The 25,997-nt window shown below is 50.9% G+C and overlaps 1 protein-coding gene across 5 annotated transcripts; it reads right to left on the reverse strand.

The window, feature by feature from the left end:
• Positions 1-9,787: 9,787 nt before the first annotated feature.
• Positions 9,788-25,684, reverse strand: ASGR2 (asialoglycoprotein receptor 2). Of its 5 annotated transcripts, none has more exons than XM_054459027.2 (10): positions 25,610-25,684; positions 25,278-25,474; positions 24,790-24,972; positions 18,564-18,680; positions 18,254-18,349; positions 17,628-17,699; positions 17,111-17,197; positions 16,880-17,031; positions 10,551-10,657; positions 9,788-10,206 (listed from the first exon to the last, which is right to left on the reverse strand). In XM_054459027.2, the coding sequence occupies exons 3-10, from the start codon at positions 24,911-24,913 to the stop codon at positions 10,041-10,043; spliced, it is 921 nt and encodes a 306-aa protein (XP_054315002.1). In that variant the 5' UTR covers positions 24,914-24,972; positions 25,278-25,474; positions 25,610-25,684; the 3' UTR covers positions 9,788-10,040. The 5 variants fall into 5 exon arrangements, with proteins under 5 accessions (XP_054315002.1, XP_054315001.1, XP_054315004.1 ...); XM_054459026.2 differs by having other exon boundaries at positions 24,790-25,060; XM_054459029.2 differs by having other exon boundaries at positions 24,847-24,972; positions 25,610-25,683.
• Between the last annotated feature and the right edge of the window lie 313 nt (positions 25,685-25,997).

Genomic DNA, 25,997 nt, shown 5'->3' on the forward strand with positions numbered 1-25,997 from the left:
TTCGCGATCTGCTAAGTAACGGGTGTCTTCCCAGGCACTGGCGTTACTGCTTGCCCAAGGAGCTCTCAAGCAGCCCTTATGCGAGCATGACAGAAGGTTCACCTCTTGCCTTCTAGGTCACTTCTCACAATGTCCCTTCGGCACCTGACCCTATACCTGCCGTTTATTCCTAGGTTATATTAGTAATGCAACAAGCAGTAATATTAAAAGCTAATGATTAATAATGTTTATAATAATGATTGATAATTGTCCATGATCATCTCTATATCTAATTTGTATTATGACTATTCTTATTCTATTTTTTTTATTATACTGAAACAGTTTGTGCCTTCAGTCTCTTGCCTCGGCACCTAGGTACTCTTTCACCCACAACTATTATCAAGAACAAAAGAGGGGATTTCACTACAGACCCTGAAAAGATTAAAAGGATAATAAAGGACCATTATGATTACGCACAAAATTTCAACAGTTTAAACGAAATGGAACAATGCCTCAAAAACCACTAACTACCAAAATTTACCCAAGATTAAATAAATAAACTGAATACGGCCTGGCGCAGTGGCTCACGCCTGTAATCCCAGCACTTTGGGAGGCTGAAGTGGGAGGATCACGATGTCAGGAGATCAAGACCATCCTGGCTAATACGAGACCCCGTCTCTACTAAAAATACAAAAAAATTAGCTGGGCATGGTGGCAGGCGCTTGTAATCCCAGCTACTCGGGAGGCTGAGGCAAGAGAATCGCTTGAACCCAGCAGGTGGAGGTTGCAGTGAGCCAAGATCGCGCCACTGCACTCCAGCCTGGGCGACAGAGCAAGACTCTGTCTCAAATAAAAAAATAAATAAACTGAATAGTTCTAGAACTATAAAGAAATTGATTTTAGCCAGGCACGATGGCTCACACCTGTAATCCCAGCATTTTGGGAGGCCGAGGCGGGAGGATCACTTGAGCTCAGGAGTTTGAGACCAGCCTGGGCAACATGGCAAAACTCCATCACTACAAAACAATACAAAAATGAGCCAGGTGTGGTGGGGTGCACCCGTGGTCCCAGCTACTCTGGAGGCTGAGGTGGAAAGGTGAACTCAGCTGTACGCCCACCAGCTGTACACTCACTGCAGGAGGTCCAGGCTGCAGTGGGCCTTCATTGCACCACTGACTCCAGCCTAGGCGACAGAGGCACTGTCTCAAAGTAAAAAAAAAAAAAAGGAAACAAATTGAATTCATAGTTTAAAATCTTCCAAAACAGAAATCACCAGCCCAGATGGCTTAACTAGCGAATTCTACCACACATTTAAAGATGAAGTAACACCAGTTCTACGCAATCTCTTCCAGAAAATAGAAGAGGGACCACTTCCCAACTCATTTTTTTAGGCTAGCATTTGCTCTGATCCTGAAAGCAGACAAAGGTAATACAAGTAAAGAAAACTACAGACCAATATCTTTTATGAACATAGACATAAAAGTCTCAACAAAATATTAGCAATTGGAAACTAGCAATACATGAAAGGATAATATACTATAACTAAGTAGGGCTTATCTCAGGCCTGAAAGGCTGGTTCAATATTCAGAAGTCAATTAATGTAATCCAGCATATTAACTGTCTAAGAAGAAAAGCCACAAAATTGTATCCACTCATGCAGAGAAGGCATTAGACAAAATTCAATATCCATTTACGATTTTTTTAAATACTCTTAGTACACTAGGAATAGAAGGAAAGTTCTCCAATCTGATAAAGGGCATCATCTACTAATATGTCATTCATTGTTATTCAATAGACTTCTTTTGGATTTTTCTTCCTATACATTCAGCTGTCGAAGACAGTTTTAATTTCAGGTCTCAAAAGTCCAGCCCAGACTAAAGCAAACTTTTTTTTTTTTTTTTTTTTGAGATGGAGCTTCGCTCTGTCGCCCAGGCTGGAGTGCAGTGGCGCAATCTCGGCTCACTGTAAGCTCCACCTCCCGGGTTCACGCCATTCTCCTGCCTCAGCCTCCCGAGTAGCTGGGACTACAGGCACCCACCACCATGCCTGGCTAATTTTTGTATTTTTGGTAGAGATGGGGTTTCACCATGTTGGCCAGGATGGTCTTGAACTCCTGACTTCAGGTGATCCACCCGCCTCAGCCTCCCAAAGTGCTGGGGTTATAGGCGTGAGCCACCACACCCAGCTGATTTTATTTTATTTATTTATTTATTTTTGAGATGGAGTCTCGCTCTGCCGCCCAGGCTGGAGTGCAGTGGTGCGATCTCGGCTCACTGCAACCTCCGCCTCCCAGGTTCAGGCAATTCTCCTGCCTCAGCCTCCCGAGTAGCTGGGATTACAGAAACACACCACCATACCCCGCTAATTTTTTGTATTTTTAGTAGAGATGGGTTTTCATCGTGTTAGCCAGGATGGTCTCAATCTCCTGACCTCGTGATCTGCCTGCCTCGGCCTCCCAAAGTGCTGGGATTACAGGCGTGAGTCACCACGCCGGCCGATTTTATTCTTAACGCTCGGCACCACTGTCTCTCTGTCAGAGGACGGCCTTCACGCTGCTACAGAAGGCAGGAAGTCACAGAACGGATGTCAGCCCGTGACTGTTGTGTTCTGAGGTGCGAGTACTCCAACTCCCCTGTTCCTAATGGGGGCAACTCTGAGATGTGACCTACACTGTTTCCAATGCTCCCCAGTGGGATTGAGATAGTTACACCACCACCAACAATGCAAGGCTTGCCTTCGAGCACTTCCTGATGAATTCCTTTCCCAAGAACCCGCCTCTCACAGCGAGCTTCTATCGCACGCACGCTTGCCTTCCTTCCCTTCCTCTTCCTGATTCCCTATTCTCCTGTCCACTTCTCCTAAGAGCACTTTCTAATGAATCGCTTTCATAAGAATCATCTCGGGGACTGACCGAGAGAAGCCAGGACTGGAGTCCTGGGAGGTTCTGTTCCTCCTTTCTGTTTCTTTTCCTCTTCTCAGTACTCCTCAAGGGCTAGGTCAAGGGAGAGAAGAATGCAAGGAAACCAGCGCTGCCATCTGTGCTAGTGTGGCAGTCGAGGAGGTCTTCACAGCAAGCATCCGACACTGGCTTTCATGAGGTCTACTGGGGGTGTCCAGAGACCCCCGCGGGATCTTTTGTGACCCAGCTATTCACCACCAGTTCCTGCCCAGATGAAAACTGTACATCCACCGCCTCTTACAGCCTCGATCTGCCATGCAGTCCTCTTGGGCAGGGTCCTTCCTAGTTGGCTCAAGCCTGACATCTATAGAGTCGCCTCGGCTCACAGGTTCTCTGACATTCTTATGCTGCCAGAGTACCAAGTGCAGCCTGATCGACTGGTGGACCGGGCAACTCCAGCCCAGGTGTTTGTCTTCAGACTTCTCCTGTCAAGAAGCAGAGATGAGTCTGTTTCTTCACAACTGCCACAAAACTCCTGAGGACACAGCCATAGCCTCCACTAAAACTCTTCTTGCCCCTCTCAGGTAGCATTCCACAGTGGTCCCAATGGTGTCTGCATCTTATAAGGCTACCATCAGGCCTGGCAGGGAGATGCTCGTCTTATCCCCTGGCAGACAACCACTGTCTCTACAAACAGTTCCCTTGCGACTGTATTATCTCACTGATAAAGGTATAAAGAAGCATTCCCCTTCCTGTGGAGGGAAAAAGTGTTGAATCCCTTGCTACACATCTAAGAATTCCCTTGAGGCCGGGCGCGGTGGCTCACGCCTGTAATCCCAGCACTTTGGGAGGCCGAGGCAGGTGGATCACTTGAGGTCAGGAGTTCGAGACCAGCCTGGCCAACATGGTGAAACCCTGTCTGTACTAAAAACACAAAAAGGAGCCAGGCATGATGGCAGGTGTCTGTAATCCAAGCTACTCAGGAGGCAGAGGTAGGAGAATCACTTGAACCCAAGAGGTGGAGGTTGCAGTGAGCCGAGATCATGCTACTGCACTCTAGCCTGGGTGACAGAGCAAGACTCCATCTCAAAAAATAAAAAAACAAAAAAGAATTCCTTTGAAACAACCCCCTTAAATCTCCATTCATCTTTTGCATAGCCTGGGAAGAGTGGTGGTGATTATGTTGCCTCTCTTAATTAGTCCTGCCTAGATGCATCCAGCTCTTCTCTGTTTTAAATGGGCACTTACCAATGATCATTCTCAGCTTTGGGAATCTAGCCAAATTTCTATACAGGAAAAGTGTCATTTAACCTTCCTATTTCTTGTGGTCATGTCACTTTTCTCAGTTCCTTAATTGGGCTTGCCAAGATGTTGTTTACCGTATTAGTCTTTTTGGAAATGGGTTTTTGTTAAGAGGATAACATGACAAGCTACAGACTTGGAGAAAATATTTGCAAACCACATATCCAACAAAGAGTTAGTACCTAGAATATATAATGAATTATCAAAACTTGACAGTAAAAAAACAAACAATCTCAATTGGAAAATGGGCAGAAAGCTGGGCACAGTGGCTCACGCCTGTAATCCCAGCACTTTGGGAGGTCGAGGCAGGTGGATCACCTGAGGTCAGGAGTTTGAGACCAGCCTGGCCAACACAGCAAACCCCATCTGTACTAAAATACAAAAATTAGCCAGGCATGGTGGCGAGCACCTGTAATCCCAGCTACTCGGGAGGCTGAGGCAGGAGAAACACTTGACCCTGGGAGGTGGAGGTTGTGGTGAGCCGAGATCGCGCCACTGCACTCCAGCCTGGGTGACAAAGCGAGACTTTGTCTCAAAAAAAAAAAAAAAGAAAGAAAGAAAATGGGCAGAAGACATGAAGAGACTTTTCACCAAAGAGGATAAGCAGATGGAAAATAAGCACATGAACGAATGTACAACCTCATTAGCTGCCACAGAAACGCAAATTAGAACCACAGTAATTATCACTGTACATCTGTCCAAAGGGCTAAAACTTTAAAATACTGACAACAACCAGATACAGGTGAGGAATTGGGCAAACTGGATATTTATACATTGCTGGTGGGAATATAAAATGGTACAACCACTCTGGAAAACAGTTTGGCAGTTTCTTTTAAAAGTAATCATGCACCCACTATATGACCCAGAAATTGCACTCTTAGGCATTTCTCCCAGAGAAATAAAAATGTGTGTTCACACAAAAACTTGCACATGAATATTCACAGCAGCCGTATTTGCAACAGCCAAAAACTGGAAACAACCCAGATGTCCTCCAATGAGTAAATGGCTAAACGAACTGTGGTACATCTATCTATACCACAGAATAGCGCTCAGCAACAGAAAGAAATGAACTGTTGACACGTGCAACAACTTGTAAAAATCTCGAGGGAATTACGTTGAGTTTGAAAGTCAATTCCATGGCCGGGTCCGGTGGCTCACGCCTGTAATCCCAGCACTTTGGGAGGCCGAGGCAGCTGGATCACGAGGTAAGGAGTTCAAGACCAGCCTGGCCAAGATGGTGAAACCTCATCTCTACTAAAAGTACAAAAATTAGCCAGGCGTGGTGGCGGGTGCCTGTAATCCCAGCTATTCGGGAGGCTGAGGCAGAGAATTGCTTGAACCCGGGAGGTGGAAGTTGCAGTGAGCCAAGATAGTGCCACTGCACTCCAGCCTGGGCGACAAGAGCAAGACCAATTTATCACTTTTAGAGAGGCGTTGTAATCATTGCTGAACCATCACCCAACATTCCTAGTGGGCGGGAAAGCCCCCTCCTGCCCGCTCATGCCTAACTACCTGTAACAACCCTAGAAACCCAGCACTCTGGGAGGCCGAGGCAGGTGGATCGCTTGAGCGCAGGAGTTTGAGACCAGGAGGCGCAAACTGGTCTTGAAGCAGAAGGCCTTCTGGTCTTGAACCCAGTTTAGTGAGACCCTGTCATTATAAAAAAATTAAAAATTAGCCAGCCGTGGTGGTATGCACCTATAGTCCCAGTTACTTGGGAGGCTGAAGTGGGAGGATCACTTGAGCCCAGGTGTTTGAGGCTGCAGAGAGCCATGGTCATGCCACTGCACTCCAGCCTGGGTGACAGAGCGAGACTTTGTCTCAAAAAAAAATACATATATATATATGTGTGTGTGTGTGTGTGTGTGTGTGTGTGTGTATACACATATATATGTATATGTACACACACAATTTATATATATATATATAAAAATAGCATTTTCTAGATTCTGTGATGTTTCTGGTAGCTTTCTGCTTTTGAAATTTGTGATTTTTTAAATTTAAATAAATGGTAATTTTTATGCTTAATTTTATATCCATAATTTTGTAATTGTTCTTATAGAGGGCTCCCCAAAATTGTGTACACCTCAGGCGCCATAAAACTTGGAATCACTTCTCTGGCTCTAGAAAAAGTACACCAAGTACAACTAAAATACTGATTATACGACTGGTTTGCACGTCTGGAAAAATTATATTGTCAAACTTTTTACAGTCCAGGAAGACTCAGCAATAAGTTCAAAGAATATGAGGCAAATTTTTTTAATGGAACGCTGATTAATTTCAGAAGAAATGAGAGTTGTACAAGAAAGGGAATGTAATCAGATTATAGTAGTTGACTCAGCAGTAACAATATTGACACAGATACAGCTGATACAAATTTTAAAGTAGTACTTAAATACAAATTGTAGACTACGTTGGAAGACTTTACTTCCTTTACATGATAGCCACTAAATAATGTCTACAACTGATACAAAGATGAAATATCAGTTTGTGTGTCTTACTTAGAACTGCAGATGTCAGTACTAGAAGAAACAGCTAGAACCACTGAAAGCAGTTTCTCCAGGCAGCAAGAGGAGCTAAAGGGGGCAGGTCAAGTAACTAGAGCCCTGTAAAACTTCTAGTCTTACAGACTTTATACTTCTAGTTTTATAGACTTTATAAAACTTCTAGTTTTCTATAAAAATTCTAGCCCTATAAAACGTTAGAGTGTATTATTACTTCCATAATTTATTTTTTGAGAAAGGATCTCGCTGTTTTACCCAGGCTGCTGTGTAGTGACGCAGTCACAGCTCACTGCAGCTTCAATTTACTGGGCTCAAACTATCCCCTCATCTCAGCCTCCCAAGCAGCTGGGACTGCAGGCACGCACCACCACATCCAGCTGGGGGGGGTGTGTGTGTGTGTGTGTGTGTGTGTGTGTGTGTTGTGTGTTTGTGTGCGTGTTGTAGAGACTGGGTTTCGCCATATTGCCCAGGCTAGTCTCAAACTCCTGAGCTCAGGCGATCTACCACCTCAGCCTCTCAAAATGCAAACATTACAGGCATGAGCCACTGCGCCCAGCCTATTTTCACGGTTTTTTAAATTTAATCCCAATCGTGTGCATTTTGAAGGGGCAATCCTAGAAAATTTTGCACCGAAAACTGGGAAGTCTTGACCTATCACAAGCTTATGAGCAAAAAAATTATTTTGAAACATTCTATGTGAAAACAAAGAAACAAAAGTGGCAACTACTTGCCCCCTGCAGAGAATGATTACATAATGTATGGCACATCCCTACTTTGGAATTCTCTACAGCTGCTAAATCCAAGGAGGTAAAACCTGCCAGGTAATGGCATAGATTAGATTAGTGTCCACGAGACACTGTGAAGCAGAACAGGCACTATGTAATGACATAATATTGCATCTACTCATGTACACAGGAAGGGCTCTGGCAGGGGACACAGGAAAGAGTTGACTCTGGGGAGACGAGGGAGGACTGAGAGGACACTCGTGTGCGTGTGTGTGTGTGTGTGTGCGTGTCATTTAAAACATTTTTTACTAATAGAATGTATTACTTCTGTAATTTAAAAATTTTAAAATATGGGGCCGGGCCCAGTGGCTCATGCCTATAATCCCAGCACTTTGGAAGGCAGAGGCAGGCGGATCACCCGAGGTCAGGAGTTCGAGGTCAGCCTGGCCAACATGGCAAAACCCTGTTTCTACTAAAAATACAAAAATTAGCTGGGTGTGGTGGTGCATGCCTGTAATCCCAGCTACTCGGGAGGCTGAGGCAGAAGAATCGCTTGAACCCAGGAGGTGGAGGTTGCAGTGAGCCGAGACCGCACCATTGCACTCCAGCCTGGGCAACACAGCAAGACTCCATCTTAAATAAATAATATAACGGCTGAATAGTCTTTTTAAGGTCAGTTTCAGAATGTTCTTGGAGCGGGAAGTTTGCCCACTGTGGAGATTGTTGGTGACACCCTGTGTTGAAGATATGTCTAGATCTGCTTGGGGTCAAAAAGACAGATCCACAGTGGTGAGAAAGTGACTTACCCATCCTCCTCCTCGTCGTGACCATTTTCCTTGAAGGCTGAGAGTGGAGCTGGGGTATGCCCTGCGACCCAGTCAGGGGAGAACCCAACCGCAGAGAAAGATGCTTCCTTTGGGAGCCCTGGTGTGTCCGGAATTGGGGGGTTCTTGGTCTCACTGACTTCAAGAATGAAGCCGCGGACCCTCGCGGTGAGTGTTACAGTTCTTAAAGGCGGCGTGTCTGGAGTTTGTACCTTCTGATGTTCAGATGTGTTCAGAGTTTCTTCCTTCTGGTAGGTTCGTGGTCTTGCTGGCTTCAGGAGTGAAGCTGCGGACCTTCGCGGTGACTATTACAGCTCTTAAGGCAGTGTGGACCCAAAGAGTGAGCAGCAGCAAGATTTATTGCAAAGAGCGAAAGAACAAAGCTTCCACAGTGTGGAAGGGGACCCGAGTGGGTTGCCACTGCTGGCTCGGGCAGCCTGCTTTTATTCTCTTATCTGGCCTGATTGGTGCATTTACAATCCCTGAGCTAGACACAAAGGTTCTCCACCTCCCCAGTAGATCAGCTAGACACAGAGTGTCAACACAAAGGTTCTCCAGGTCCCCACCAGAGTAGCTAGATACAGAGTGTCGATTGGTGCATTCACAAACCCTGAGCTAGACACAGGGTGCTGATTGGTGTGTTTACAAACCTTGAGCTAGACACAGAGTGCCGATTGGTGCATTTACAATCCCTTAGCTAGACATAAAGGTTCTCCAAGTCCCCACCAGACTCAGGAGCCCAGCTGGCTTCACCCAGTGGATTCTGCACCGGGGCCGCCGGTGGAGCTGCCTGTCAGTCCCGCGCGTGTGCCTGCACTCCTCAGCCCCTGGGTGGTCGATGGGACTGAGCGCCCTGGAGCAGGGGGCGGCGCTCGTCGGGGAGGCTCGGGCCGCACAGGGTCCCACGGAGCGGGGGTGGGGGGAGGCTCAGGCATGGCGGGCTGCAGGTCCCCAGCCCTGCCCCGCGGGAAGGCAGCTAAGGCCTGGCGAGAAATTGAGCACAGCAGCTGCTGGCCCGGGTGGTAAGCCCCTCACTGCCCGGGACCGGTGGGGCCGGGCGGCCGCTCCAAGTGCCACGCCCACCCGGAATCGCGCTGGCCCGCAAGCGCCAGGCGCAGCCCCGGTTCCCGCCCGCGCCTCTCCCTCCCACACCTCCCCGCAAGCTGAGGGAGCCGGCTCCGGCCTTGGCCAGCCCAGAAAGGGGCTCCCACAGTGCAGCGGCGGGCTGAAGGGCTCCTCAAGTGCCACCAAAGTGGGAGCCCAGGCAGAGGAGGCGCCGAGAGCGAGCGAGGACTGTGAGGACTGCCAGCACGCTGTCACCTCTCACTGGGAGCCAGGCGGACCCTCCAGCCACAGCCCAGCCGACCCTTTTCCCACCAGTGCCAGGCACTAAGCCCGTCTGCTCCAAGCCCCTTTCCCGTTTCCCTGACCAATGTCCCTCGGGATTAGGGACCAAGGAGCAGCTGTCTAGGATGCGCGCCTTGCGTCTTCCACGCCCTCCCCCTGCCTCCTCTTTGCATGCTGTTTCTCAGTTCCCAATAACCAGGCCACACAGAGATTCAAGCATTTGTTTCTTCTTTCCTACTCCATTGAAGAGGCTGACGATTATAATAATTACAATGAATTACAGAAGGAGGTGGGATCTCAGCCCTCCAGGGTCAGGGACTCTTAAACTACTTCCTTTCTCTCTTTGCTCAGCTCTTGCCCATACCCCTGTCTCAGTGTTTCTTCCTTTCCTCAAAATCCTCAACAGAGAAGCCAGAGCTAGGCAGGTGTGGGGTATGGGTTAGCCAGAGGTGTGCTGGGGTCAGGCCGCCTCGCCGGTGGCATTCCGCCTCTTCTCACACACCCAGCGGTACACCTGCAGGCAGAAGTCATCGTTCCAGCGGCCATCCGGCTGGACTTCAACACAGTCTTCGCTTCCACCCAGCTCGTGCCCATGCCAATTATCTGGCTGAGTGACAGCCCAGTTCCTAAGGAGGCAAGAGAAAACTCGGACTCTGCCACAGTGGTGAGAAAGCGACTTACTCATCCTCCTCCTCTTCATGGCCATTTTCCTTGAAGGCTGAGAGTGGAGCTGGGGTGTGCCCTGCTACCCAGTCTGGGGAGAACCCAACTGCAGAGAAAGATGCTTCTTATGCCCAGTCCCAGCAACCCTCACCCCCAGCCCAGAAAAGCACAGCTTTGGAGGGGTTGGAGTCTGGGGAGGAGAGGATTGGGGAATTTGGTCCCTGAGGGACAAGTCAGGGTAGCTTGGAAGGCCAGGGGGCTGTCCCCAGAGAAATCTAACAAGGAGATGAGGGAAGAGGCCACTTACTTGTAGTTGTGCCTATAGTCTGTGCCATCCACCCATTTCCAGGAGCCATCACTGTCCGTGAGACCTATCCAGGTATTGAAGGGGTTCGTATGTTGTACAATGAATTTCTGGAAACACAGGCAAAAAGGAAGTTTCTAGTCTCTTGTGCCTTTCTCCTCCCTCCATGCAGGCATGGAACCGTGGCCCCCCTCAGCCTTCCCCAGCCTGATCTGCCCCCAGGCTGAAGCATCAGCTCCCGACAAGACTGCTTCCTAGCTTTTTCTTCTGTCACTCTAGCTACTGTTCAGTGCACATTTGCTAGGCTAGACTTTGTGCTGTCTGTGCAAAGATGATCTTATTTAATCCTCAGAAGCCCTCTAAGATGGGCACTGCAGTGACCACACTTTGCAGGGAGTTGCAGAGCCAGAGAGCCAATCCTGTACCTGAGTTAGTGGCCACTGTCCCCTGTTCACAGCCCTGGGCCGGTGTCCGCCTTCATTCCCAGCTTAGGCTCTACCCAAGCTCCGCTTCTTTCCCTGTCTTCCGCCCACAGCCTCGAACTCCTGGGATCCCGACCCTGGTCCCTGCTCTTACTGCCCTCCAGACCCCAGACCCACTAAAGATCTCAGTTTCACTCGCCTCTCAAGTACATCGGCCCCTGGTAGCTCTCGCTTCTATGTGTAGCTGTCATTTCCTGAGATCTGTCAGGCCCGGGAGCTTCTAAGCTTGGACCCACGGCCCAGGGCCCCATTATGATCTAGCTACGTGGAGTCTGACAATCAGGGCAAAATAGGAAGACACCAGGGTGTGAGGAAGCAGCCCGGACAGCCAGTTGCCAGGGGCTTGGGTGAAAGCAGACTTTGAGCCTGCAGATAGCTCCTCGGGACTCACACGCACCCACACTCCCAGCACGGTAGCCCCTCCAAGTGGCTTTCTCTTACACATACAGCTGTTCATGGGGACCTAGGTCCCATGGTTCAGTAGGGTAGGAGGGGAAGGTGTGGTCACCTGCTTTTGTGGAGAAAGTGGAGAGGGATGGATCCGTTGAGCAACATGCACACTTAACAATTCCCTTTGACAGCCTGGAATTTTCCTTCCAACAGTATTTGAAGGAAAATTGCCTAATTCTACTCTCACTCTCTAGAAAAACAACTAAAGTTGCAGTTATTCACCTCTTCTGATTAAGCATCAGAAACTGGGGCATCCCTAAATTCTGGAATCCCACAAATAGGACAAAGTCCCATGCATGAAGGGGCAGCCCTCAGAGGCAGGTGAGACTGCTCCCCAAATTCAGAGGAGTCAACGGAGTTGGAGAGAAAGTGCCTGGAGACAAGTCACACTATGTGCTGCTACCTGCTGCCCGCCCTCCCTCCCGTCACCACAAGAAACGGAACAACTGAGCAGAGACTACAAATTAGCAGCATCCAGCCCTCTGTGTTAAAGATGGAGAGGAGGAATCAAATTGTGCCAGATGATCAGAGAAGACAGTCCAGGATAATTCATTCCCCCTTTCCTGGGTGAACCATAGGAAAGAAAGCACTGTGCCCATTCACAAAAGTAATGGAGAAAATCATCACGAAACTTATGCCCCCAAAAAGAAAGAGGAAGATGAGGCAGATGAAAAATGAACTGATATCAAAAAGAGAGGTGAAAAATAGACTTTGAAAAGAAGCTTTGTTTCAGAATATGAGGGGATGTTGGAGAAGTTTCTTTTTTATCATTATTATTATACCTTAAGTTTTAGGGTACATGTGCACAACGTGCAGGTTTATTACATATGTATACATGTGCCATGTTGGTGTGCTGCACCCATTAACTCATCGTTTAACATTAGGTATATCTCCTAATGCTATCCCTCCCCCCTCCCAAGAACAGTTTCTTTACATGCTTAAAAAATTTTAAAAAGAATGACATAAAACGTGAAAGAAGATATCAAAAAAAAAAAAGAGAACATGATAAGTAAAGGAAATGAAAAGTTTGAGCTACATATTAAAAAAAAAAAAAAGTCCAGGCGTGGTGGCTCACGCCTGTAATCCCAGCACTTTGGGAGGCCGAGGCAAGGTGAATCACCTGAGATCGGGAATTGGAGACCAGCCTGACCAACATGGAGAAACCCCGTCTCCACTAAAAATACAAAATTAGCCAGGCGTGTTGGCGCATGCCTGTAATCCCAGCTACTTGGGAGGCTGAGGCAGGAGAATCGCTTGAACCTGGGAGGCAGAGGTTGTGGTGAGCCGAGATCGTGCCATTGCACTCCAGCCTGGTCAAAAAGAGCAAAACTCTGTCTCAAAAAAAAAAAAAAAAAAAAAAAAAGCCAGGCACGGTGGCTCATGCCTGTAATCCCAGCACTTTGGGAAGCCGAGGCGGGAGGATCACCTGAGGTCAGGAGTTCAAGACCAGCCTGGCCAACATGGTGAAACCTTGTCTCTACTAAAAATATAAACATTAGCCAGGCGTGGTGGCAGGCACCTGTAATCCTAGCTACTCGGAAGACTGAAGCAGGAGAATTGCTTGAACCGGGAGCAGAGCTTGCAATGAGTCAAGATCGTGCCACTGCACTCCAGCCTGGGCAAAAGAGCAAGTCTCCATTTCAAAAAATAAAAATAAACAAAAAATTTCAGATAAAACACTTGAGGGGCCAGGCGAGGTGGCTCACACCTGTAATCCCAGCACTTTAGGAGGCCGAGGCGGGTGGATCACGAGGTCAGGAGTTCAAGACCAGACTGACCAACATGGTGAAACCCTGTCTCTACTAAAAAATACAAAAATTAGCCAGGCACGATGGCAGGTGCCTGTAATCTCAGCTACTCGGGATACTGAGACAGGAGAATTGCTTGAACCTGGGAGACGGAGGTTGCAGTGAGCCAAGATGGCGCCATTGCACTCCAGCCTGGGCAACAGAGCAAGACTCCGTCTCAAAAAAAAAAAAAAAAAAAAATTTTTTTTTTTTTTTTTTTTTCAGATAAAACACTTAAGGAACCTAGGAAAGGAAAGACTCAGACACATGGGAATAAGAGGTGTCCTGGTCTCCTCACCTTTCCTACGGAAGTTATACAAACTGTTAGTTTTCAAAGCCAATAATTTTCAGCCTATTATTTAAAGTTATACAAGTAATCACTGGAATAACTCTAAATAAACTACATAGTTTCCAAAATACCATAAAGAAGAAAACAAAAAGAACACCTCTCACATAGCAATTGTAAGAAAATTAAAAAGCATGTAAAGCAGAAAAAAGAAAGGACTAGGGTTAAACATATCTATTAAAATGTAAATGAGACACTCACCTATTAAAAGAAAAGGTACTTATTAGATTTTTAAACATCAGAAACAAAACCTGCCAGGTGCAGTTTTTGGATTACAGTGGCTCAGACACCTGTAATCCCAACATTTTGGAAGGCCCAGGCAGGTAAATCGCTTGAGGCCAGGGGTTCAAGACCAGCCTGGGCAACATGGCACAACACCATCTCTACTAAAAATGCAAAAAACTACCCAGGTGTGGTGTTGTGCACCTGCAGTCCCAGCTACTTGGGAGGCTGAGGTGGGAGAATCTCTTGAGCCCGCGAGGCACAGGTTACAGTGAGCTGAGATCATGCCACTGCACTCCAACCTGGGCGATAGAGCCAGATCTTGTCTCAAAAACAAAACAAAACAAAACAAAAAACCTATACAGGAGAAATACCTTAACCTTAGCCACCCCGTGATACCCCTCAGGGAATGGTCCAGGATGAAGCCAAGATTAATTTAAATCAGCATTTTTTTTTTTTTTTTGAGTCAGAGTCTCGCACTGTCACCCGGGCTGGAGTATAACGGCGCAGTCTCGGCTCACCACAACCTCTGCCTCCCGGGTTCAAGCGATTCTCCTGCCTCAGCCTCCTGAGTAGCTGGGATTACAGGCACCCGCCACCATGCCCGGCTAATTTTTGTATGTTTAGTAGAGACAGGGTTTCACCATTTTGGCCAGGCTGGTCTCGAACTCCTGACTTCATGATCCGCCCGCCTCAGCCTCCCAAAGTGCTGGGATTACAGGCGTGAGCCACTGCACCCGGCCTAAATCAGCATTTTTAAGGGCGAGATCCAGGAGTCGGTTTTTTTTTTTTTTTTTTTTAACTCTTGAAGAGACTGCAATGTATAGTCAAGACTGAGAATCATTAATTCAAAACAGAGATTCGAAAAGGTAAGAAACGAAAGGATGGACAGAGATACAGCAAGCAAATGCAAATGACGAAAAAATCGAGGACCGTGGTATTTATATATCAGATAAATTCAAGGCAAAAAGCATTAAGTGGGACACACGTTGGCTTCATAGTGACGAAAGCACCGTCCACCATGAAGTCGTAATGGTCATGAGCCAAATCACAGAGCACTGAGATCTTAGGTTGAACTGCATGAAACTGACATTTTTAAAGGTCAAAACTGATTAAATGTTGGCCAGTTCAACCTAATCAGTAAAGCAAAATATGTTTGTACTCACTGTATGCTGTAAAGTACTAACAGAGCCTGATGTAAACAATACATATATTCTGGCCCCTGTATCATATGGCTTAACTACTGTGGCATTAAAATACTTCGAAGTTCGACCGGGCGCGGTGGCTCACGCCTGTAATCCCAGCACTTTGGGAGGCCGAGGTGGGCGGATCACGAGGTCAGGAGATCAAGACCATCCCGGCTAACACGGTGAAACCCCGTCTCTACTAAAAATACAAAAAATTAGCCGGGCGAGATGGCGGGCACCTGTAGTCCCAGCTATGCGGGAGGCTGAGGCAGGAGCATGGCGTGAACCCGGGAGGTGGAGCTTGCAGTGAACCGAGATGGCGCCACTGCACTCCAGCCTGGGCGACAGCGAGACTCCGTCTCAAAAAAAAAAAAAACAACTTCAAAGTTCACGCCAAGCACAGTGGCTCATGCCTGTAATCCCAGCACTTTAGGAGGCTGAGGTGGGTGGATCACCTGAGGCCAGGAGTTCAAGACCAGCCTGGCCAAAATGGTGAAACCCCATCTCCACTAAACATACAAAAATTAGCCGGGCATGGTGGCGTGCACCTGTAATCCCAGCTACTCAGGAGGCTGAGGCAGGAGTATCACTTAAACCCAGGAGGCGGAGGTTGCAATGAGCTGAGATCGCGCCATTGCACTCCAGCCTGGGCAAGGAGAGTGAAACTCCGTCTCAAAAAAAACAAAAACAAAAACAAAAAAACTTCCAAGTTCATACAGAACAAGGCCCTCATAGACCTCACAGTACCAAGGCAGCACATAGCAGTTGAAAACACTGGCTAAAGAGGCTGTGTGGGTCTGCATTGTGGCCCCATCTCTCGCTAGCTGTGTGACAAGTTACTTAACCTCTCTGTCCTTTAGTGTCGACATCCCCCACCCCCCAAACTGGGAATAATACAAGTACCCGTGCCCTGGGATGGTGGGGTTTGAAGAAGTGAACATATGAAAGCACATAGTAAGTGCTCAGTAAATGTTACCATTATTACCCTCCTTTTCCAAAACTGTCCTGTCTGTTCTAAAGGGTTGATTCTTCTCCGCGAACTTTGCTGTCTGGCAGCAGCTGTGGGAAGGGAAGACAGAGCACCTTGGAGGGAACCGGTCACCCTCTGCAGGTGAGTCACGGGATTCCTGCCTGCTCAGTTCCTTCATCCACAAGACCAGCACTCCAAAGGCCAGCATAGCAAGAAGGGACTCTGGGTGCCTTCCCTGTGTTCTCTGCCCTGTCCTGGCCCCTTCGGTCACCCTGTCTCACATTCTGACTCCTGACCTGCTACGCATCACCTGGTTGCCTGGCTCCTGTCTCTTTGCCAAGCTCCAGGCTGCAACCTCCCACCTCTTAGAATCGACAGCTGCTTTAGATTGGAAAGTTGAACATATTGAAAGAAAAAAAAAACTAAAAAGATTCAATGGCTGTTTCACTGAACCTGCCAGAACTCCACCACAATTCTGCTTCTGGACTCTTTTTTTAGACTAAAAGAATAGGCCAGGCGCGCTGGCTCACGCCTGTAATCCCAGCACTTTGGTAGGCCGAGGCGGGCGGATCATGAGGTCAGGAGTTCCAGATCAGCCTGGCTAACACGGTGAAACCCCGTATCTACTAAAAATACAAAAAAATTAGCCGGGCGTGGTGGCACGTGCCTGTAATCCCAGCACTTTGGGACGCCAAGGCAGGAGAATGGCGTGAACCCGGGAGGCGGAGCTTGCAGTGAGCCGAGATCGCGCCACTGCACTCCAGCCTGGGCGACAGAGCGAGACTCCCTCTCAAAAAAAAAAAAAAAAAGGATAAAATAAGCCTGATCCAGCCTCCCAGAGCAGGCCTTCCAAGGGCTTCCTCCTGCGTGTGGGAAGCGTGGCCTCACCTGCTCCTCCCAGGAGTTGATGACCACCAGGTGCGCGTTCTCCAGCTGGCAGTACTTCTCCGCCTCAGCCCAGGCCTTCCCGGAGTGAGAGAACCAGTAGCAGCTGCCTTGGTGCTCCTCCCAGTTGACCGGGCAGCAGGTCCTTTGGGAGCCTGAGGGGGCAGGGGGCAGGGGGATGAGATCCAGCCAGAGGGGCAGGCACACTGGGCCTGGAGACGGCCCCACCCCTACCGTTGCTGTGGAGGAGCTCCAGCTGGCAGGCCACGAAGCGCAGGTCCACGGGAAAGTGCTTCAGATGGAAGAGCAGGGCGTCGTGATCTAGGACAGACAGGCTGAAAGTGCTGCCGGCAGGTGTGGTCCCTACCTGCTAGGCTCCAGCCTGTGGCTGGGGAAGCATATACACCCACAGACACGTACACCATGCATAGACCACACCACACACATGTACACCACACATACACCACACCACACACAGATCCATCACGCACAAACACACCAAGAGACACACCACACACATCACATGCATACACACACATATACCATACCGCACACACACAGACCCATCTCACACACACACATATACACTGCACTACACACCACACACAGATCCATGACATACCACACCACACATACGGAGAGAGACACAGATACACACGCTTGCAGGCACACGCACGCACACGTGCACACTACACACACCACACACGTACACATGCACGCACATGCACACACACCCCGGAGGCTCTCTGACCTGCTTTCAGGTCCTGCTGCTGTTTCTCCAGCTTGGCTCCTAGGGATGTGATCTTGTCACCCATGCCGCCTCCTGAAAGCGGAAAGCCAGCTGTTTCCCCGCTGAGCCTCCCTCCGTCCTCATGCTGCTGGGGCACCGGGGGCCAGCGCCTGGTCCTGGGCGATGCAGGCCTCCACCTCCTGGCTTCCTCGACCCCACCCAGGCTCCCTGCACTGCCACAGTGGTTCAGGCCACTCTCCTGCTTCAGTCCCTTCAATGGGTCCCCATTTTCTCAAAATAAAGCCTCGCTCTGTCAGCACGGCTCACCTGGGTGGCTGGGCCCCTCCGCACCTCTCTCTAGCCACCCCTTACCTGCCTGCCCCTCCGATGGGCCTGCCACACTCGATTTGCTCACAGGCCCAAGACATGGTGCCTTCCTCACCTCCGGGTGTCACAGATCCAACCTCTCCACCTGGCACTAACCTCGTCCGTCCCCACCTGCCTCCCTCCTATACATCCCCCAGGGCCCCTGGACGCCTTGCCCAGCCTGCACCCCCACGGCACCCCACACAGCCCTGCTGCAGACTCGGCACTGAGCCCAGCAAACCTCTGCTGATAAATGAGAGCCCAGCCGTGCGGCCCCTCACCGTGGGTGCTGAGAGCATGGACCTCCATCAGGGTGCTCGAGGAGAAGTTGCTGAAAGCTTCCTTCAGGCTCCGCAGCTCGGCTTGCAGCTGTGCACCTTGTCAGGTGGCAGTGGGGGCAGGATGAGGTGGAGGGGCCGTGTCCCCATCACTGTCCATGAGACCGGCCCCTCAATGCCCCTGCATTTGCTCCAGCTTGTGCTCCGCCCCGCCTCCATCCCTTCCCCTCCCATCACCCCAATCACTGCCCACCACTGTCCATGTCTCTTTCCCCACCCCTTGCCCATCCCTGCTGGCCCCTGTGACCCTCACTTTGGGATCCAATCACACAGATGACCACCAGCAGCAGGATGTTGAAGCTCAGGGCAAGCAGACTGAAGCAGACCATGGAGCAGAGACGCTGTGCCAGGGGCTGGGCAGGAGGTGGCCCTGTGGGAGAGAGGCATCAGAAGCCGGCAGCCAGGGTGTGGGGAGCCAGAGGGTAAAGACAGGGCACCAAAGCCTGAGGAGGCATAACCTGGGTGGGGGGATTGGTTGGGGCCATCGGGGGGTCATCATAGGCTGTGACCCCAGCATTTGAGCATTACACACACACTCTTACACACTCGCATCCATATTACCATGTACAAATATACACACGCAGCTACCCCGGTGCACACACACCCATGCACACGCCTCAGGATGTTCACATCAGCTGTGTGCAAAGCCCGGATCCTGGAGCTGGGGGACTGGGAGACACAGAGGGGGCTGGGGGACAGACCCGGCCCTGCCTAGGCACACATCTTGAGAAGGGGGATCTGTGAATGGTTTTCCTCCCATCCAGCCAGTGGCAGAGGCCTCCAGATCACCTCGGGCCTTAGTCTTAGCTCTTCTAAGGCCTCTGTCCCCTCAGATTGGAGACTCCAGAAGCTGGGCCCTGTGTTCTTCCTAAAATCCATACTGGAACAATCTCACCCCTGCCAAAATTCCATTGAGATCCTTAAATCTGGGTCATTCCACCATAGCCCACTCTCCAAGCACAACCCTCCAGATCCCACCTGTTGTCCTCATCCCCCACCACGCAAGGCCTCCTCCCCAGCGCCCTCTGCCCTCGCTCCCCTAGAAACCTTGTTCCACACTAAATTTGCTCCCCTCGGCCCGAGGTCATCTCACAGGTACCTCTCCCGCCCCTTGATCCATCTGCACCCTGACAGCACTGACACACACATTCACATGCCCTCACAAACTCACACACACTCACACACTGCTCACTTCACTCAAAAACACACATTTGCACACACTCATGACCATGCTCTGCTGTACCCACTCTCACATGTGCACACACATGCTAATGCACACATTCATACTCCCTCCCACACACGTACACACACCTGACACACTCACACACGTACACTCACACACCCACGTCTTCCTGCACACAGAGCTGGGCTCCCTCTCTGCTGCCTCCAGACCCAGAGCAGCTCCAGTTGTCCCAGCCCTGAGCTCCTCTCTTTGCAGCATCCACCTGCAAACAGAACACCTTCTTGGCCTCGCACCCTGACTCTGTGGACTTCCCTGTCTTCTCATTCCTATCACCCCCCGACCCAGCAGGACCACATCCTGGGGAGGCTCAGTCAGGGGCCCAGAATCTTCCTCCCCAGGTCACTTCCTGCCACTGTCCTGAGTCAGACACTTACTCCCCCTGTAAGTGACTATCCATAACTCTTCATCTTTTTCACACCAATGACTTCCACCTTCCCCCACTGCAGCCACACCCAGGACCCCATTCGACCCAGGGAGGCCTCTGACACCTCCACTGCCCACTCCCACTCTGAGCACAGCTCCACCCTCCCTCTCACTGCCCCCACCCCTTCCTCCCATGCCTTTGCATTCCTCTCCATCCAGAAGCGCTCCATGACCACAGTGTTCTCCACCAAGCTGGCCCTCCACGGCTGAGTCCCTGACTGCTGTCTTCAGCACCCTCCACTCAGAGGGCCCTGTCCTGCTTCCCAGTCAGACTTATCAACTCCCAGTGCTGGGTCAGCCCAGCAACGTGTCTGTATATCCACCCTGAAACCAGACTGCCCACAGGGTAGCCTTGCTGTGCCTCCAGGTAGCTCTGAGATCCTGCACGAGCATTCAATTTCTCCGTGCTTCCATTTTCTCGTGTGTAAAATGGAAATCACAGTCATAGCTACCCAATTGGATTGCTCGGATAATTAGATGAGTTAAAATATGTAATGTGCTTCTTAGGTAAAAGTTTGAACATAAAAGACAGGGTCTGCCCAAGGTGGGAAGAGTTCTTCTCTCCCCAGAGACAATCAAAACAAAAACAGACAACTATAGAACATGGCAGCTTTCAAGACTCTGGATATCAGGCAAGGAGGAGTAAAGATCCCTGAGGGATAAGAAGCAAACGACAGGAACCCTCGAATCACCCCAGCTTATTGCTTGGAAAGAGTCTGCGGGTTACAGGCCAGGAAAGGGAAGTCCAGGCAGAGCCCAAGAGACTCCCCACGTTGAGGAGATGGAGCTGAGAGTCCGAGGAGACCAAACCAATTAAGAGTTCCAACGATCAAACTGACTCTAAGTTGCTTAACCGCATCCCAGAAAAAAGCTCAAGAACATTTAGATGAATACAAAAATATCCAGCACCCAACGAGGTGAAATTGACAATGTCTGGCAGCCAATCAAAGATTACAAGGCATACAATGAAACGAGAAGACACAACGCATAACGAGGAAGTTCATAAATATCAAAAGAGATCCAGAACTGACACGGATGCTTGAATTAGCAGGCAAGCATGGTAAAACAGATATTACAGCATATCCCATTATGTTCAAAAAATTAAGTAGAATTGTGGAGGATATTTAAAAGTCCCCAGGTGAACTTCTAGAGATGAAAACTACAATGTCTGAAATGAAAAAACACACTGGCCGGGTGTGGTGGCTCACGCCTGGAATCCCAGCACTGTGGGAGGCCAAGGCGGGCGGATCACGAGGTCAGGAGATTGAGACCATCCTGGCTAACATGGTGAAACCCCGTCTCTACTAAAAATACAAAAAATTAGCCAGACGTGGTAATGGGGGCCTGTAGTCCCAGCTACTCGGGAGGCTGAGGCAGGAGAATGGCATGAACCCGGGAGGCGGAGCTTGCAGTGAGCCGAGATGGCGCCACTGCACTCCAGTCTGGGCAACAGAGCAAGACTCCGCCTCCAAAAAAAAAGAAAAGAGAAAACACACTGGGTGGAAATAATGGAAGGTGAGAAATGCGTAAGAAAAATTTAGGGCCAGGCACTGTGGATCACATCTGTAATCCCAGCACTTTGGGAGGTCGAGGCAGGGGGATCACTTGAGCCCAGGAGTTCAAGACTAGTCTGGGCAGCATGGCAAAACCCCTCTACGTGGCAAAACCGTCTCTACAAAAAAAACTTTTAAATTAGCCAGGTGTGGTGGCACATGCCTAAAGTCCCAGCTACCTGGGAGGCTGAAGTGGAAGGATTGCTTGAGCCCAGGAGGTGGAGGCCACAGTGAGTTCTGATGGAGCTACTGCACTCCAGCCTGGGCAACTGAGTGAGATGAGAAAGAGAGAGAGGAGGGGAAGCGAGGGAAGGGAAGGGAAGGAGAGGAGAGGAGGGGAGGAGAGGGGAGGGAGGGGAGGGGAAGGGGAGGGGAAGGGGAGGGGAAGGGGAGAGGAAGGGGAGGGGAAGGGGGGGAAGGGGAGGGGAGGGGAAGGGGAGGGGGAGGGGGAAGGGGGAAGGGGAGGGGAAGGGGAGGAGAAGGGGAGGGGAAGGGGAGGGGAAGGGGAGGGGAAGGGGAGGGGAAGGGGAGGGGAAGGGGAAGGGGGAAGGGGAGGGGAAGGGGAGGGGAAGGGGAGGGGAAGGGGAAGGGGGAAGGGGAGGGGAAGGGGGGGAAGGGGAGGGGAAGGGGAGGGGAAGGGGAGGGGAAGGGGAGGGGAAGGGGAGGGGAAGGGGGGGAAGGGGAGGGGAGGGGAAGGGGAGGGGGAGGGGGGGAAGGGGAGGGGAGGGGAAGGGGAGGGGAAGGGGAGGGGAAGGGGAGAGGAAGGGGAGGGGAAGGGGAGGGGAAGGGGGGGAAGGGGAGGGGAGGGGAAGGGGAGGGGGAGGGGGAAGGGGGAAGGGGAGGGGAAGGGGAGGAGAAGGGGAGGGGAAGGGGAGGGGAAGGGGAGGGGAAGGGGAGGGGAAGGGAAGGGGAAGGGGAGGGGAAGGGGAAGGGGGAAGGGGAGGGGAAGGGGAGGGGAAGGGGAAGGGGGAAGGGGAGGGGAAGGGGAGGGGAAGGGGAGGGGAAGGGGAAGGGGGAAGGGGAGGGGAAGGGGAGGGGAAGGGGAGGGGAAGGGGAAGGGGGAAGGGGAGGGGAAGGGGAGGGGAAGGGGAGGGGAAGGGGAGGGGAAGGGGAAGGGGGAAGGGGAGGGGAAGGGGGGGAAGGGGAGGGGAAGGGGAGGGGAAGGGGAGGGGAAGGGGAGGGGAAGGGGAGGGGAAGGGGAAAATTTAGTTAATGAACAGCAATAACTCTGTAAGATGAAACACTGGGAGAAAAAAGAATAAAAAAATGAAAAGAGCATGAGTGAGCTGTGGGACCATTCATACATGCATAATTGAAGTCTTTAAAAGAAAAAGGGGTAGCAGAAAAAAATCAAGTGCTGAGATGAGTGGAAGGAAGATGGGCCCCAGTGAGCAGCTGATCAGTGTCAGCTCCCATGATGACATTCCCCCAGCCCCCACCACCCAGGCTGCTGGAGAGAAATGCAGTGACTTTGCTACATCCCTTCAGACGGCCCCTCACTGGTGTCCCTCAGTCCATTCCAGTGAGCTCGCTCTCCCATTAATTTCAGAAATCCTGGCCTCTCTCCAAGCCTCCTGCTCAAACTCTAAATTCTCTCACCCTCAGAAGATTCAGCAGCATCCAGTATTCTGAGTGTTCACTATGTATCGGGTGCCGTGTGGGCACTGGAGTTGCAGAGGAGAGTGAGGCGGACAGGGTCTCTGCCAGTGGGGACACCGCCTGGTGGGAAGTCCAGCCAGCCCACTACAGGGAGAGGAGACGCTACTGGTGTTCCTGAGTGGTCCCTGGAGGGACCTCCTATCCCTCCTGTCCCCTGCCCTGCCCTGCCCAGCACCAGCCCTCCCTCTGTTGGCCAGCTCAGAATGAGGAGTCCCTCCTTCCAGCCCAGCTAAGCAATCCCCTTCCTAAGCTCCAAGCCCCTGCCCCTCCTGCCTCCACGGAACCCGACTCCACCACCAGCACCCACACACCTGACACTCCTCCATCCCTGGCTCTTGCCCTTCTGCCTAGAACTACTCAGATCTCTCTCACCTTAAAATCTTTTCCCACCAGCCTGGGCAACATAGCAAGACCCCATTTCTCTAAAAAAATTTTTTTAATTTGCCGGGCACAGTGACGCACACCTGTAAGTCCTAACTACTTGGGAGGCTGAGGTGGGAGGATGGCTTGAGCCCAGGAGTTCGAGGTTGCAGTGAGCTATGATCCTGTCACTACACTCCTGTCTCTAAAAAAAAAATTTCCAAGACATTTGGGTCCTTCAGTCGAGATTTATTAGAGAAGGATCCAGGGAAGGGTATTGGGAGATGGGGGGAGCAGGAATCTTCCAGGATCTCTCTGTGCTCATGTCCCCCACCCACCCCCTCACCCCACCTCTACACACACACGCACACAATCACATACACACACTAACACACTCACACAACACACACAACATACACAACACATACACACAACACACACTCGCACAACATACACACATGCACAACATACACACATATACACTCACACAACACACACAACATACATACACTCAGACACAACATACACACACAACATACACACGTACAACATACACAACGTACACACACTCACACACAACATACACACACATACACAACATACACTCACAACATACACACACAATATACACTCACACAACACACACAACATACATACACTCACACAACACACATGCTCTCACACAGTCACAACATACACTCTCACATACACAACATACACTCGCACAACATACATGCACAACATACACACACAACACACACAACATACACTCACACACAACATACATAACATATACTCACACAATATACACACACAACACACACACTCTCACACACACAAACATACACACCCTCACATACACAACATACACACACACAACACACACACAACATATGCACGCTCTCGCGCACATACACACACACACACAACATTCACTCACACACACAGAGTCCCAGCTGAATTTGCATTCCTCATATGCACATACGTGCACACGCACACACGGGGCACACATGTTCTTGGGTTCGGAGGAGAAGGGCAGGAAGTTATCTTCCAGATCTCCCCACACCTCTGGCACATGCCTTTCCTGGGGTAAACAGGAAGGTGAGGTGAGGGAACAAGCGGGGGTGTCGGGCCCTCCTCGGTCCCTGTTCACAGCGTGGGTGCGGCAGAGACCTCAAAGGGACAGAGCAATTGCGAGCTGAGACAGATGGGGAGCAAAGCCGCAGAAACTGCACACTTGCCTTTCGAAAATGGATTTCCTCTCCTGGGATTCAGCCCGCGAGTGCCTGGCCCCTCACCTCGATGGAAGGGATGGTCATTTTCCTCCGAGCTCAGCTGCTGGATATCTTGAAAGTCCTTGGCCATGATGGGGCCCGGGCTGGCGCTGGAGCTGGGCTGGGCTGAGGTTGCTCTGAGGGCTGGGGCTGGGGCAGAGGTGCAGATTCACATGGAGGTTGACGGTGGGATGGAACGCAGGGTCGGAGGGGTTCGGGGTGGTGGCCTGGGTAGGACCTGAGGTTGGCAGGGGGTTTGGGCTGAGGTTTGAAATCCCGCTGGGTCCTTTCCCTTCTCAGGAGACCACCTGGGCCTTGACCTGGCCAGGAGACCCCTCCCCACACTCATGGACCAGACCACCCCACAGTTTCCCACAGGTTCCTCCCCATCCCTGAACCAAGGCCTCCTTGTTCCCAAACATCCTCGTCCCAGTTGCCTCCCCAGCCTCGGTTACCTGTGAAAGGTGTGGAGAGCAGACACCCAGCTCCCACAGGCAACCCCGGCCTTGGCCAAGGAGGGGTTAAAGCCAGGAGAACTGGGGCAGGTGGAGCTCACAGAGGAGAGGAGAGTGGAGGAGGGGCTGGTCCGGGCAAGGCCTGCACCACAGGGTCTGAGTGTCCAAGCTCTAACCTGGCACCTCTTGGCCTGGGACTTTGGACAGTAAACAGAAGAGGAAACAGAGCTGTAACTCATTTGTGGGGTGGGGGCAGGGGACGGGGCCATCTCTGTTCTTATTCCCAGAGAGGGGGGTCCCCTGGGCTGCCCTCAACTCCACACGCCACTCACCCCACTCATTGCACCATTTGGAAGGGGTGCCAGGCTAGGAGGGGCTGGGGTGCAGTTTGCCGTTTCCCTCTCTCCCTCCGCCTCTCACTTCCTGCCTCTGAATTTCCCAGAACTGTGGGTGTCTCCAAATATCCCTGACCAGGATCACAGGGACCAGTTCTCTACTCTTGCCCAATCCGGCAGCTGAGCCACAGACCCCAGCTTCCCGTGGGCTCGGCCACCAGACTCTCAGCTCTGGCCCAACTCGCTTCACTCTCCTGGGGAGTAAAGTCTCTCAAATCCAGAAGCTGCAGCAGGAGGAGGAAGGGGCTTTGCAGAAAAACAGCTCTCCTCGCAGGAGGAATCCAAACTCAGAGAGCCCCGTCCGGCCCAGACCCTGCCCCAGCCC

This window comes from Pongo pygmaeus, chromosome 19 (assembly GCF_028885625.2).
Source record: "Pongo pygmaeus isolate AG05252 chromosome 19, NHGRI_mPonPyg2-v2.0_pri, whole genome shotgun sequence".
Taxonomy (NCBI): domain Eukaryota; kingdom Metazoa; phylum Chordata; class Mammalia; order Primates; family Hominidae; genus Pongo; species Pongo pygmaeus.